This window comes from Passer domesticus, chromosome 4 (assembly GCF_036417665.1).
Source record: "Passer domesticus isolate bPasDom1 chromosome 4, bPasDom1.hap1, whole genome shotgun sequence".
NCBI lineage: Eukaryota > Metazoa > Chordata > Aves > Passeriformes > Passeridae > Passer > Passer domesticus.
The window spans coordinates 23,073,210-23,087,768 of NC_087477.1; the positions used below are offsets into that span (position 1 = coordinate 23,073,210).

General features: G+C 43.6%; 2 protein-coding genes across 2 annotated transcripts in view; one reads left to right on the top strand and one right to left on the bottom strand.

Annotated features, from left to right (window-relative positions):
- Positions 1 to 1,244: 1,244 nt before the first annotated feature.
- Positions 1,245 to 3,070, bottom strand: NDUFC1 (NADH:ubiquinone oxidoreductase subunit C1). The gene is made up of 3 exons (XM_064416542.1): positions 2,831 to 3,070; positions 2,141 to 2,244; positions 1,245 to 1,328 (listed from the first exon to the last, which is right to left on the bottom strand). The coding sequence occupies exons 1-3, from the start codon at positions 2,895 to 2,897 to the stop codon at positions 1,245 to 1,247; spliced, it is 255 nt and encodes an 84-aa protein (XP_064272612.1). The 5' UTR covers positions 2,898 to 3,070.
- A 209-nt stretch (positions 3,071 to 3,279) lies between these two features.
- Positions 3,280 to 14,559, top strand: part of NAA15 (N-alpha-acetyltransferase 15, NatA auxiliary subunit) — a 37,634-nt gene continuing 26,354 nt past the window's right edge. The window contains exon 1 of the mRNA XM_064416523.1: positions 3,280 to 3,507. Coding sequence (XP_064272593.1) covers positions 3,454 to 3,507 — 54 coding nt within the window. The 5' untranslated portion in view covers positions 3,280 to 3,453. The remainder of the gene's footprint in view (positions 3,508 to 14,559) is intronic.

The following is a 14,559-nucleotide window of genomic DNA, read 5'->3' on the forward strand; positions in this document are numbered from 1 at the left end:
TCACACCCAAGACTGACACGGGCTGTGTAGTTCATCCCCTGTGGGCACCTTTCAGGCATGGCCAGTTCCCAAAATGCCCACAGGAAAATGCATATCTTAGCATTTATACAGATGCTATTCTTGTATTTGCTCATTTTATAAATTTAGCAGTGAAAGTGATGGCAGAGCAAGACTACATTTCTGGAATATTTACTGAACTTAACCTGATGTTTAATTTTGTAATATACCTTCCAGAACAGCAAAGACAGTTTTGAAAATAAGACTGATAAACTATTAAATGGAAAAAAAAAACATAAAACAACTTCAAGACCAGCAGAATGAAATATTAATGGTTTCTTCTAGACTTTATAATTTATTTTTAATTATGCACATGAAATGTATGAACATACAAGCAATTAGGTAACTCTTTACTTCTTCTGTGCTCATTTATTCCTAGGACAACGACCACTTACACTCGGCCCTGTAGTGCACATCTCTTTGTGACCATGTCATCAGCCTAAGAAAGAGAAGAAAAAATTCTTAGCAATAAGAAAAATAGATGTGATGAAAGTGGCCAGAAACATCTCACAACATCCCGCCTTTTTATTTGGAGAGGAATGTTTATGGGGAAAAATAACCACAGCACCACAAGTTTTTCTACAGTATAAGGATTTTTTTCATGTGGCATATTAATTGCTCTGAGGCCATAATCCCCAAAGACTTCTTAGCTGGCAGAAACACAAATTATGGTTTTTTATATTGAAAAGGGACAATGATCACATACACTTTGTCCTATAGTGCACACCTACAGGCATTGACTTTACATCATTTTTTGTGTAAATATAGATGTGAAACTGAGAAAAAACATACCCCACTGAATACACGTTAAAAGAAAAAAACAAGATGAAAAGATAAGCTATCATTAGTCACTCTTGTTTCCTTGCCACTGAGCCATTTACAAGGTATTCAATTTGCAACCTTTATTTATTGTAGACACTGTAAGAGATGTATTATTCTCTAAGAGTTTGCATGTTCAAGATAGAAAGCTGAGAGGGAATACACACACAAGTGAATATATGAAAATACAGATCAGCCACCTTATAATTTTAAAGCTGGGAATGATTTTAAAGAATAGCAAAAGCCGAAATGCAAAGTACTGAGGAAAAAAAGAAGACTGCAAGTCAGTTCAGTATCTCCTAAAAGATGTCAAAGATCTTCAGAATTTGTGTTCAGCTAAGTAAAAAACATTTGTGTGTGCATACTTACTATGAACATTCTCTACACTTATGGTCTCTCGCTTGCTTTCTTCTTTCATATTCCATTACATCTTCATTATGCTGCTTGACAAGCTATAAAAGAGCAGCATGTTATAAACAGCTGTACAATTCACAGCTGCATCCAGACAACAAAGAGAGTTCTACAGAATATAAAATACCTGCTATCAAAATGCAAACCAGCATGTAGCTGGGAGTGTCCAGAACACAACATATCTAAATTAACAGCTGAAAAAGGTGTGAAAACAATGCCTCACAGGACAAACATTTTCTCGTGACCACACGGGGGTGCCTCCCACTGACAATTAATTCACTGCCCCCAGAAAAGGGGAAACCCCAAAGGGAATCCATCCCACTCTGAAAACACTGTCACCACGGGGAGTGCTGTTGATCCTGCACAATTCTTCCTGAGAACACCATAGTCTATCAGTTCTCTGAAACAGGGAGTATCTTACACCTGCACTTTGCTCAGGAAAAAGGGGTTTTCATCTGCTGAAATCAGCTAAAGACACTTTAACCAGCTGAAAAGTGAGAAGAGAATGCACTGGTAGTCTGATAAACACAACGTTATCTGAGCACATCCGTAGGTCTTCTTTCCTTTTGGAAAGACCTTGGGGAAAATAATGCCAAAGCATTAATGCAACAGGCTTGAAGAATTAATTCTGTTGTGGGTGTTTTAAGTTTTCAACAGAAAGAAGCTTAAGAAGTTGTTCATTTCTTAAAATAAGAGCTAGGAAAACATAAATAATGAACAAAATCAAATCTGACACCTGCTATGACCATCCATTATCTCAGTAAACTCAGTAGGTTGCAATCACTGCATTCATATCACTATTACGATTTTTAAGGAATAGTTAAGTTCAACAAAACCAAATCAAAACACTTACCAGAGCCCACAAGGCAGCACTGGTGCCAAATGCCAAGCCAACTCCCAGCCAGTTTGGTTGGGCATTACTCACTTTATTCACAACAGATGCAGAACGAGTGAAAGCTAAAAAGGCACAAAATTACAAATGCATTAACATTCTTCAGGGTTAGACTACCAAGTACTTACTGATATTCATGCAGTCAGGAAAAACAACCAAACCACAAACGAATCCAAGGACGAAATGGTCTCCATAACATTGTTACAGCCGACCCCTCGGTAGGATCCCCACAGCATACACTCCCTGACCCACGAGAGGGGACGGGGGGCTGCCAACAACTCAAAAGCAGCGCTTTTTGCCCGTTCCCCAGCCACAATGACTGCTTCCCGCCGCATCCTCTGCTCCATAAGGATGCTTCTCGCTGCCCCCTGCCCAAAGCCCCAGCCCCGGGCCCTCAGGGAAGGGGCCGGCACCTCCAGCACGGCGAGCCCTCACCCCGGCCTGGAAGCAACACCAGCTTGAAACAGATAAATAAAACATTAAAAAACAACGAATGGGATTGAATTAAAAACAGCAAAAGGAGAAAAGCTACCACCGAAGCTTCCCCTAGCGCCAGAGGCGGACTGGCTGGCGGGGACGCGGCGGCCTGACCATGCCGGGCCGGGGCAAAGCCCACCCCGAGGGGGCTCTCACCCCGCCACCGCCGCTCACCAAGGCTCGGTCGTGGTGCTGCTGTCACCAGCCCCCAGCGCCGCAGCGCCCTCAGGCCCGCCGCCATCTTGTCGACCGGACGCGGCTCCGCCTGCGGGGGTGGGACCACCCCGCCCCGCCCGCGCCCCGACGCCCGGGCGGGTGAGCTCCGCCGCGCCAGACCGGGCGGATCCTGCGCGACCCCATGGCTGCCCGCTCTCCCCCGCCCGCCGCCGGCACGGGGCAGCGCCCCGGCCGCTGCGGAGCCGCCCCGGGCAGGCCCCGGCCCCGCGGCGGAGCCGGCACAACCGGCGGGGCGGGGCCGGCGCCGGGCCGCGGCGCATGCGCGGGGGCGCCGTGACCCGGCTGGGGAAGCGCCGCGCTGCCATTTTGGCGGCGGCTCGGCGGCCGCTCGGGACCACGTGAGCGCGCCCGGGGCTGGCGCGGGGAGCCCGGCGCGCGCGGCGGCCGGAGGCGTCGGGAAGCACCGGGAAGCACCGGGAGCGGCCGGGCCCGCGCGCGGCGGGAGCGCCCCGACCCCAGCGGCAGCCTTGCGGCGGCCCAGCGGCGGAGACGGGACGTAGCCCGCCCGCCCGCCCGCCCACTCAGTCTCTCCTCCTCGGAGCCCCTCGGCGGCGGGGAGGATGCCGTCGGTGAGCCTGCCGCCCAAGGAGAACGCGCTCTTCAAGCGCATCCTGGTGAGTGGCGGGGCGGGAGGCCCGGGCTGCGGGGAGCGGGTTGAGGAGGCCCCGGCTCGTCGCCCGAGCCGGCGGGAGCGGAGTCCCGGTGCTGCGGGCCGGGGCAGGCCAGCGCCAGCGCCGCCCGTGCCCGCGCCCCGTCCCGCCGGCCCCGCCGCCCCTGGCCGGCCGCGCTCCGCGGAACGCCCCGCGGCCGCTCCATTCATCGGTGCCAGCCGCTGTCCTGCCCAATCGCCCACCCCGGGCTCGCTTTTTTTTTTTTTTTCCCCCCCTTTTTTTTCTTTTATAACTCGCTGGTTTGCTGTAGGCAATAGCCGCGCTTGTTGGCGGGTGAGAAGATGGCTTTCGAAGGAGGAAGTGGACAAGGATGATGGTTTTTGAAGTCTCCCCGAAGTTTAATTTGCAGCCAGCTCGTGGGGAAATTTGTCCGTCGAATTTGCTGGGTGGCAGCTGGATGAGAGAACATTCAATGTTAGGCGAGAAGCCTGGTTTTCAGAATGAGTTTGAGATGGTCTACAGTCCAAATACCAACAAAGTGGGCCCCATTCAACTACATCTTAAGGAACTTGTTTCAACTTTCACGCGGTGTTGCAGGAACGTTGTGTTTCTAAGGACTTGGGTAGAGTTGGAAGTGTCTTAAGTTTGTTAGTGAACAACTTCAGTAGATTTATTTAGAAGATTCTCTATCTAGATTAAGCTGTTTACTCTCAGAAGAAGTTGGTTTTGTCTAAAAATCTCATGTTGTCTTTGAAAGAGACGCTACTATTTTGAGTCATTCCAAAGATCAGAAGTAAGAGGAGTACTGTTGTCCTCTTGGAGCAACAGCACTCTTAAGGGTCTGTAAACTTCTGCCGCTTAAGTGGGAGGGATGTGTACAGTCTTCTGTCACTTCTGTTTCCAAAATATTTTACAAAAATGGAGCATGTAGAACTAGAAAGCCCTATGCACAGGCATGTGACCATGAGGCATGTTGTTTCAGTTATGGTTAAAAAGTAAATATGGTGAACTATAAATCTGATTTCTGCTTTGAAAGATTCAGCCATGCTTTTGAGTTGGTGTAACCTTGTACTGAGTATGTAGTTTTCCAGTGTTAGGGGCTGGGAAAGATCTGTCCTTGCTGCTCAGTGACCTATCCTCCTTTGCACTGAGGATGGTTTGTGTGATTACAGGGCACACTGAATCAAGGAGCTTGTCCGTGTTTAAATCTGAGCGGGTTTGGTTGGTTTTTTGTTTCTTTCCTTTTTTTTTTTTTTAATTTTTCACGTTGCTTAGTTGTGTCTGAGTTTTTGTGTGGAGGGCAGGAACATATAAGGAAAAAGTGTCTTTGGAGAAAGTGCTGGCTCAGCACACTTGCATTCATAACTTGATTCAGACTAGAAAAGGTGTGCCCCAGTGGAAGCAGATTACTGTACACTTTTTTTAAACTGAAGATCTTTAATAAAAAGTGTGGAGTCTGAGGTATCTGGATAGGCTAAAAGCTGTTGTGTCGCTGTGATCTTTTCCTGTGTCTCACAGGGATGAGCCTGTGAGACAGATGTGTAGTCTGGTATTTAAGACTGCCTTGTGATGTGGTGTCTTTATAACACATGGTGAAGAGGAAAGGCTCAAAGCTGGTTTTCATCACACTGAAAATTTTGCTAATGAACTACTCGTATGCCCTGTTACAGATAATGACCCTGCTTTGTGGAGTTTTGGTTATGTGTTTGACTTGAATTAGCGAGACATCTTTTAGGAAGTCCCAAGTGCAGGCCATAAGAAAACTTACTTCCCTTCTGTGCCTTCACTCTTCCCTTCACACCTCTCTCATCCTGCAGCCTCTCCTCATTCTACACATCTTTTCTGGAGACTGTAGCACATCATCCTCTGCCACCTCTTGTAGTGTTCTGTGGGAAGCTGAACAGAAGGAGGAGTTGAGGTCTGCCTGTGCAGCTCTGAGCCCCCTGCCAGGAGTGAGGTGGTCCTGGGTAAGCCCATGCTGCCTCCTGGCCCAGCCAGGCCATGTGTCCTGTTCAGCATGCCTGGATGAGGTTTTTTCAACAGATGATTTGGGAACTGGCCCCAGTTACTGAAAGGATGCAGTACCGTACAGATACGTAATTTGCTGGTACACAGGCTGTTAACACAAGTATAAACCCATTCCCATTCTGAATTTCATTGAGATAATAAACACAGGAGCTAAGTGGGTAACTGCCTTGAGTTTTTGCAAGTGAAGCATAAAGGTGGGGTTTTGTTTTCAATCTGTTTTGTGTGTGTGGTGTGTTTTCAATTCCCGTGGATTTATTTTTTTTAAGATGTATACCTGTTACACGAATGTTACCAACCTGCCCAGCTTTGCATAGCAAAGTGCAATAATTAGCTTTTAGAGTTTGGTTGTTTTGTTTGTTCAGTAGTAAGCATCTTGCGTGGTCAGTACCTTTCTCACGTGTGTGGGTTTGCTCACAAGCCAGCATTTCCACTTATCTGACAAATTCTGAGTTCAGAAGTGTGTACACTTTGTGTTTGAGTGTTCAACACACTGTAACTAGACTAACCTCTTCCAGTGACTTTACAGGCATGTAGAGTTTCTAATAGAAACATTTTTCCATTTGAAAGACATTTTACAATTCAGAGTTTCTGTAGTACAGCAGGAAAGAGATCTGTGTGATTAGCTTGAAAAAAAAAACCACCCACAGGATTAGCAATCACTGTTCTCCTTATACTTGCAGTTCCATTTAAAAAAAAAAGTGTCTAGCTCATATAGTTTTTATAGTTTTAACTATTTGCTATTAGGTCTACAAGTAGATGTTCTACTGCTCAGAGATTCTAAGGAATTTAGAGCAAAAGTGGATCTCAACATTTGAACATCTAAAGTAATTGAGTCTTTATGATTCTTTTGAACACATAATTTCTAGGCAGTCCAGAAATTACTGGAGAAGAATTCAGGTGGAGGCAGGGGAAAGGGTAGAATAGTAAACAGAGCACAGTAATAGTTAAGTTGGCATTTTGGTACACCGAAGGCTGGATGCACTATGAAGTAATGGAAAATGTAGTGTACTCCATTTCCTTCTCCCCTCACCTCCCTTAGTATCAACTGTAGAACTAGCAGTTGTAGGAAGTAAGACTGACTGATTTTAATTAAATATAACCTGGAATTTTGCCAAATTATTAATCTGCTGTATCTGGTCAGGTACAGTTCATCAACGATGTTCAGTTTTATTTGACAAATCCCAAAGATAATACTCAATTAAGTTTTCTTTGGATGTAGAAATTAAATATATTTATTGAAAATGTTTTGAAGAAAAATTAAATATCGAGCTGTTAGGGGTGCCATATATTTTGTGGAAGAGTTTTTTCAGTTTCTTGAAACATCAGGATGAAGTTCTTGGAGTTCTGACAGACTAAGGTGGTGCAGGTATTTTTCATGCATAGTGAGCTTAGCCTTTAATGAGCAAAGGGGAAAAAAGTCCAAGTATTTCAGAAGTGCAAGGTCGTAGTTTATGTTGGAAACAAGCAATGCAGCTGTGTGAGTGTGTTCAATCCTTGTTTAAACATTTCCACTGTCTCAGAATTCTATTTTGTGCTGTAGATGTACTAAGGAAGGAGATGCCGTACTGGTCTGAGCTGGTGTGTGTTGCATTGTGTGAAGATCAGAGTTTCCCTGTTCAGGACTGGGGATTAGCCATGGCCATTTTGATATATGAAAGCTATTCATCTTTCATCTCTGTCTCAGTTTCCTTAGGTGTTGTGCATGGCCAGAACCCGTGTGCTCCAGTGGGGCACTGCAGTAAGCAGGGTGTCTGCTGTGGGATGGGGACATCTCCCCTTCACTTGGTCATTTTTACCTCAGCATTGTAGTCTTCTTTTCCGTGCTGGCTTTGACAAGTGCTCCACTAAGTGATGTAGGAACTTCCTGGTGATAAAAAGCCTGTTGAACAACCTCTCTTCCGTGCCTCTGCTGTAAATATGCCAAGTCCTTCATGCTGGGCCACCTTCCTGTTTCTTCATTCCAGAATCTGCTCCCTGTCCCTGCACTTTGAAACTGGACAGACCAGTGCTTCTCCTTCACTAGTGCTTTCATCAGCATGAGTCCTATAGAAATATTGTTCTGTCATAGAAATTCAGGTGCTAACTTTAAGATTGCTGAGGCGACAAGACTTGGAAATCTCTTCTTAAGTCATCTTAATTCAAGATTAAAGACTTGATTGCCAGAATTTCACTTTTATCAGTAACCAAGTAAATTAGCTTGTTTGCAATCATTGTTGCATTTGCATGGCTGTACAGTAATCAGTAAACAATACACACCACTGGTATTTTACCATATACTGTCTTTCTGTTGAAATACAGAATTGCTAACGCGGCTCTTCCAATTGCTTGTCTGTTGAGATGTCAATTACTTTGTTTTTCTTTGCCAAGGGGAATACCCTGCTTGGTCAGTAGTAGTAGGAAGAGAAATGATACATTGGCAGAAACATTGGAATGGAAGTATAAGATAGACTTGCTGCTTTAAGCAGAATCACTGATCTTGTTTTTCAGAACTGTTTCTCAAAGCTGCTTAAGAAATTTATTACTGTTTGAGACTTTAGGATGCCATTGAGGATTCACTTGAGCAATACATGTTACTAAAGCCTGTTAATGAAATTAGGCCATTTTTTTGTCACTGGAGCTGTCAGAAAATGTAGAAACATGATTCACTGCTGTAAATTTCTGAGGAGAAGCATAATTTTACCTGTTTCACTGGTGAAAATATAAGACTCATTAACAAAAACATCTTTAGTTGTAAGATTATAGTCAATCTTACATTGTTAAGGCTATAGATACTCTTAACTGAAACTGAAGTCGTTTTAATTGGGCGAGGGAGCTAATTATTTATATGCTACTACCCTTTATTTTGGTTAGAATTAGATGAAGCTGTGTTTATTTCTGTTTTTGAAAGGTTTTCTTAATGAGATTTTGTTGATTGGCCTTTATCTGGATGTCTCTGGTTTAAATCTCTTGTCTGCAACAGCACTGTTTCAATGCAACAGAAGTGGGCGTAAGGATTTAGACATTTTCTGATTTTGCTGATAGGGGATTTAGGGAGAATTAACAATTATTCATTGCCACCCGTAAAAGTGAGGTCATTGAGACTTGTTACAGGGATTTCTGTTTACTTATGTGATACCACAGAATGAAGTTAGCAAACTTTGTAATGTTGAAGAACAACCTTTCTTATCTTAATAGACCCATTTAACTATTTCTCATTGCTCAGTGCTGCCAGATCTCATCTTGCATACCTCAGTGCTAAGGGTGAGGAGTACTCTAGGTGTAGAGATTTCTGCTTAGGTAGAAAATGTCAGTAGCCTCACCATGTATCTTGGATTATTTTGAAGGATACATGGATGCTTCACCTCAGGTCTGAGTCCAGAGCAAACAAGGCTCCTTTAGACATTTTTATGCCAGATCTTGGAATTTGATACTCTTTGTTGTTTCAGATGATCATTAAAAACCAAACATATCCTGTGCATTCTGGATCTCTTGTGAGGCACAGTCAGTTTCTTGATGAGCTCAGGGGTGAAGCCTGAATGCAGGGGTTCCAGGGTCATGAACAGAAGTCAGCGTATTTTAGTTGACTGGGCCAAATTCATGGTGATTCTCCCCAAGAAGAGATTAATGTAAGCAAGTACAGGCTAACAGAACTGATTTTGGGCTTTTTCAGCAAGTCTGTCTTCAGTAAGTGAGGATTTCTAGTCTCCTAGAAGAGCTGTAGTAAACTATTTGTCAGCCCCTGTTTCCAGCTAAATTTTCTGAAATACGGGAATGAGACCAATTAAAAAGCATAGACATAGCATAGATTTTTTTTTTCTGCCTTAGTATTAAATTAAAAGGTACACATATTTCTTAGATTCTTTCTAAATAATTTTAATTTCAACTTTTTCTGTTCCTCTGGTTGTATGCTGCCAAACATTGCTAGTTAGGAAGATGTCAGTGACTTCCAAAAGGTAAGCATGCTGTGAAGAGGAGGATTTGTTAATCCCTTGAGCCAGGCAATTGTTGAAGCTGTTTGTTACACTGAACAATTCAATTAATTAACACTTCAGAGCAGTGAAAGAGGATAGTTTGTTTCAATTTGACAGCAGAAAACTATGCCAGTTTGCTTCAGAGCTTTTTAGCATTAACACAGCTGCAAGATTTTTGTGGTTTCTTCAGTCCTTGGGTTTATACATCTTGTGTTTGTAATGAAATTGAATTGGTGTGGAATATCTTTTGCCTGGAGCTGCTGTGCTGTTTGATATGGTTAGTGCTCCAAGAATCCACTAATTCTTGGTGAGTAGTAGCTCCTAATGCTTCCAGCTTTCAGCATCTTCTTTACTACATTTAACTTGAATTAGTGCACCTTAGTGACTTGACCTGATCTCTACCTCTAGACTACCTCTAGAGAGAGGAATTGTGCTGGAAAACAGCCTTGAGCTGCCCAGCACCTGAATTTATTGTCTGGTAAGTGCTGCCTCTGAACTGTGCTGGAAGAAGCAGATAGAATCAGAGTGGCAGATGTGCATATCCTGCAGTGTAAGTGCACACCTTAGGTAATGCAAAAGGCATGGGGTTCCAGTGCTTTCTGCTGCCACAGATCTTAGAGCATCGTAATTGCCAGTGTTGCCATGCTCCAAGTGTACATCCATGACTGCCACTGGGAGAAACTGTGGGGGTCCCCTAAGAGCACACTGCTGTAGTTAGAAGGTCTGATGTAGAATCATAGAATGATTTTGGTTGGAAGGGACTTTTGAAGGTCATCTAGTCCAACTCCTCCACCATGGATCCCTCAAGCCTCAAAACCCTAGGGAAGGGGACAGCAGTGTCAAAAACGTTCACCCTGTGCCCATGTGTAGATCAGCTGTCCTGGTAACTCTTGTATATGGTGGGGAATAGTCTGCAATATATTTCCTGTGATGATGACACTGGCTGTGTCACCTGCTGAAGGAGAGGGGCTGTACAGTGAACTACAGAGAAGTTCACTGTGCAGCTTTGATGTCTTTTGGGGCTTAATCTCAATTTTGACACTGATTTGGTGAAGAAAATCATATTCTTCAGCTGGTCTGTCACAGCACTGACTAAATTAGGATTCTTACTTTTACAGCATTATTTCTAGGTGAGAAGTGATTTCCTGTGGGAGTTTTGGTGGGGCTTTTTGGTTGGTTGGTTTGGGTTGATGGTTTTTAAGTACTGGGGCATTAGGTTGTTTACATTCATTTTACTTCAATTCAGTTGCAGACATGGGTTGTTAGGTTGGAGTAAAAAGTGTGACCTGGTAAAACACAGACTCTTAGAAGAGAAAAGAGTTAAAAGTTCTTCATACTGTTTTTTCTAAAATTGTCTCTTTAATGGAAATTGCACACTATTTTTGGTTTCTGTTCAATTTCAAAGGGCATAGATTGGTAATGTGATCCCATCCCACCCACCTGGTTCTGCTATATCAATTTGATTCTCACACTGCTCTTTCTTGTGCTGATTCAAGTAAGAATAAAAAGAAAGCAGTCAATAATGCCCCAGTGCTCCCACTTGTGAGCTTGGGGAGCAGATGATACCTTCTTGTCTTTGATAATTACTCTTGAGGAAAAGCTTCTAGTCTTGCATGCTTCCAGGTGAAACAACAAAGGTGGTTTCTCCTTTATGTTGGTCTTCTGTGACTGTCTTCATCTTGCTCATGAAACACTTTTGGGTCTGCTTCTCACCTGTTTAATCAGCTGCAAAATCCAGGCTGGGTAGACTCCTGTGAGAGTTTTTGTTTTACTGCTGCAAATCAGTTTTAAAACACTCTTGAATCAGGTTGTACCTGTGTATTGATTCCCATGTGTCCCTGCTTGAAAGGGAGTTTTCTACTTTGTTGTGATTGAGGTGATTCTTTGTGTAGGGTGAGGGGTACTTGGTGGCAGTGTAGATTCACTGTGAAGCTTCTAATCAGGCTCATGGTCACACCTGGTGTTATGCTGAGGTTGAGCTGATCTTAACTGTTGATGTTACTGAACAGGCAACACACTTCAGTCTGCAGTGTAGTTATTATAAAATATAAGTAACACATTTGAGTCTGGATGGCTATTAACTTATTTACCTTAGCTTCTAAATGTTTGCAAGATGTGAAGACTGCTTTGTGATAAAAGAGGATTTGCATTTCTGTGAATATGTGCAAAATATTTCAGGTATAAATGGCAGAGTCCACTCTGCTGTGTGCTGTATATTTGATCCTGAGGGACATACCTGCATGTCGGAATGCTGCACTTGACTAATATCCTTTAGTTTTAGTTGGAAACACGTGTATTTGACCATTAAAATGTCTGTCTTGAGAGGGAAGAACTACTTGGGAGGTAAAATACACTGCCTGCTTATAGGTAGCTGTGGAGGGTTTGATGCTGGCCAAACACCACTGCACTCACGAAAAACCATTCACTCATTCTCCTCTGCTATAGTTGAGCAGAGGAGGCAGAAAGAACAATTAAAAAGGAGTTCATGATTTGAGGTAAGGATTGGGAAGAAGCATTTCAAGGTCAAACAGTCATAAAACGTAAAAAGATATAAATACAAAAAAAATCTTTTTAACAGACTTAAAAGACTGTGAGACCTAAAACCTTTAGAACACCGTTTTCCTCCTCCTGCCCTTCTTTCCTTCCTACTGACAGTGCAGGGAGACAAAACATGGGGTTTTTAGTCAGTTTGTCACCTAAACAGTCTTTCTTCAGCTTGCTTAGGGACAGGAGTCTCTTTTGCTATGCCATGAGGCCCTTCCCACAGGAGACAGTTCTCTGTGCACTCTTCCAGTGTGGTTCTAATTTTCACACGTAGCAGTCCCACCCAAACCTGCTGCAACGTGGGGCCCTCCCTTGGGCAAAGCGGTCTTCCAACTGTTTTTCCATGGGCCATTTGGTTCATGGGGTACACTCTTTTAAGGATGAGTTGTTCTAGTATAAAAGAAGGGTCTTCTTCCTCTATCTCTAGAAACAAGGGCTCTTTCTCTCTGTTCAGGCCTCTCACCAGATCACAGCTTTTCGGCATCCACATACGCCAGTGCAAGCACCTTTTTTGCACAGGCTGCCAGTGAATTCTGCATCCCCCCATGCAATTAATGAATTACAGGGAAACAGTTTGTTCTATTGTAGTCCTCATCATGGCTTGCAGAAGAATTTCAGCGCTGATGTCCGGAGCACCTCCTCCTCCCCTTCCCTCTTTTGCACCAGCCTTAGTGTCACCATGTTGTTCTCTTCACGTGTCTTCACCTTTTCCTTTTCTCTAACTCAGGAGAGAATTGGTGTTTGCAGGTTCGTTTGTTCTCGAGTTGTATCAATTGAAAGGTTTTTATAGAGCTCTGCAGTGCTGAAGGGTTGATCTCATCCGAGCTCTGCATCACGGAACCGCTCGCCTTTCACTGCTGATGCTCTCATGGTCCCCACTGGCACCATCTCAGTCACACCGACACCTCTCCTCGTGCAGGGTGCTGAGAAGGAAGAGCTGCTGCTGCCACTTCTGCCCTTCTGGCCAAAAGCAAATAAAGTTCATTGTGAGCCATGCTGAAACAGCAGTGACCGCCACATTAGGCCGCACTAATCTCAGCTGTGCGGCCGCTCCCAGCTGCCCTGAGCGCTCTTGCACTGAAATGGGCCCTGGTGGCATAACCCTGGCAGCCACGCTAGGAAGGAGCCCAGAGGCCCTCTCTACTGCCCCTCCAACGAGAAGAAGAAAGAGGAATAGTGTTCCTTTTTTCCTTCTTAAATATGTCATCACAGTGGTGTTGCTGACCTCTCTAATTGGGCCAGCCAGTATGTCAGTCGTCAGAGCCTTTATGAATTGGCTCTGCTGGATATAGGAGAAGTTTCCACCACTAAAAGCCAGATGATGTTAACCTAACACAGTAGCAAACAATTAGAGAGCCTAGTTGTGTAAATTTCAAAAATATAAGATCTCTAAAATGCTCTTGTGACAATGTATTTGTTTATACTGTATACAAAGAAAACGGTGCTGAATTAAGTTTGGATAAAAGTAATTTCTGCTACTGTAAGCAGCTCTTAGTGCTACTGTAATCACTAGCATGGCCCATAACAAACTTGTGGTTACCTTGTTCAAGAATCCATGTCAGTGTTCACTATCTGTAGGTTTGGCAAAAAGATTTAGAGAGTAGATGGGAGAAGATTCAAAAATGGAAAGCTGGGGCAAGGGGGAGCAAACTCCACGTAGCCATGAGCTGTGACTAGATGTAGGTAAGCTGTAAATAGTGGGAGTCTTTTCACCTTTCTTCATGGCATCCACCAGAGAAGAAATGTGAACGAAGAAGAAATTTGACACGGTGGGCCATGTGCATGTGTAAGGCATCTGCTGGCCAGAGACTGAGTCTGCACAGATGCCTTAATACAATTTAGAGAACATCAGAATACAAGCCCTGCTTCCACCTCAGACTTTGAATTTTAGAGAATATGGGCCATCTATGTTCCTTAAAATTTCCATATTAGTCTGTCTTGTAGTTGCTGTGCATTCTGCTCCATTGAATAAATACTTGGTGGTGGGGGAAGCAATGTATGTGCAAATTGTCACCTCCTATAGTCTTGCATGATTTTGAAGGAGTCATACTTTGCCTGCCTCATCTTACTAATTCTTGGTACAATTGTATTAAAGCAGGTGTTATTTCCTTGCTATAAAGATAGAAAATTAGTTAAGGGATATAAAAAGAATTTGGTGTGTTTAGGATAGGTTGTAATTCTGGCCACAGCATGTATAGAAAAGCTTGCTAGATGTCTTAAAAGATTTGGTAACTTATTAAACTAAAAACTTTGAAGGGCAGGAAATGTGTAATAGATTCTACTGATGTAGAGTCAGATTCTGTTCTTCTGAAGCATTAGCCTTCTTAACCTTACTCTTTTAAAGTTTAGCTTTTATGTTTTCTTATTGCATGATGTCACAAGTTGTAGCTGCAGCACTTGTCTGTCAAGCATCACAAGCACGCTCTCCCTGCTGGCTTTGAAGTTTATATGTGCAGGAATTTAGCTTAGTGCAGGCAACTGTGCTCTTCTAGCCATCTCTGGATCAGAGAAATAGGTTACTTCTGCAGAACAT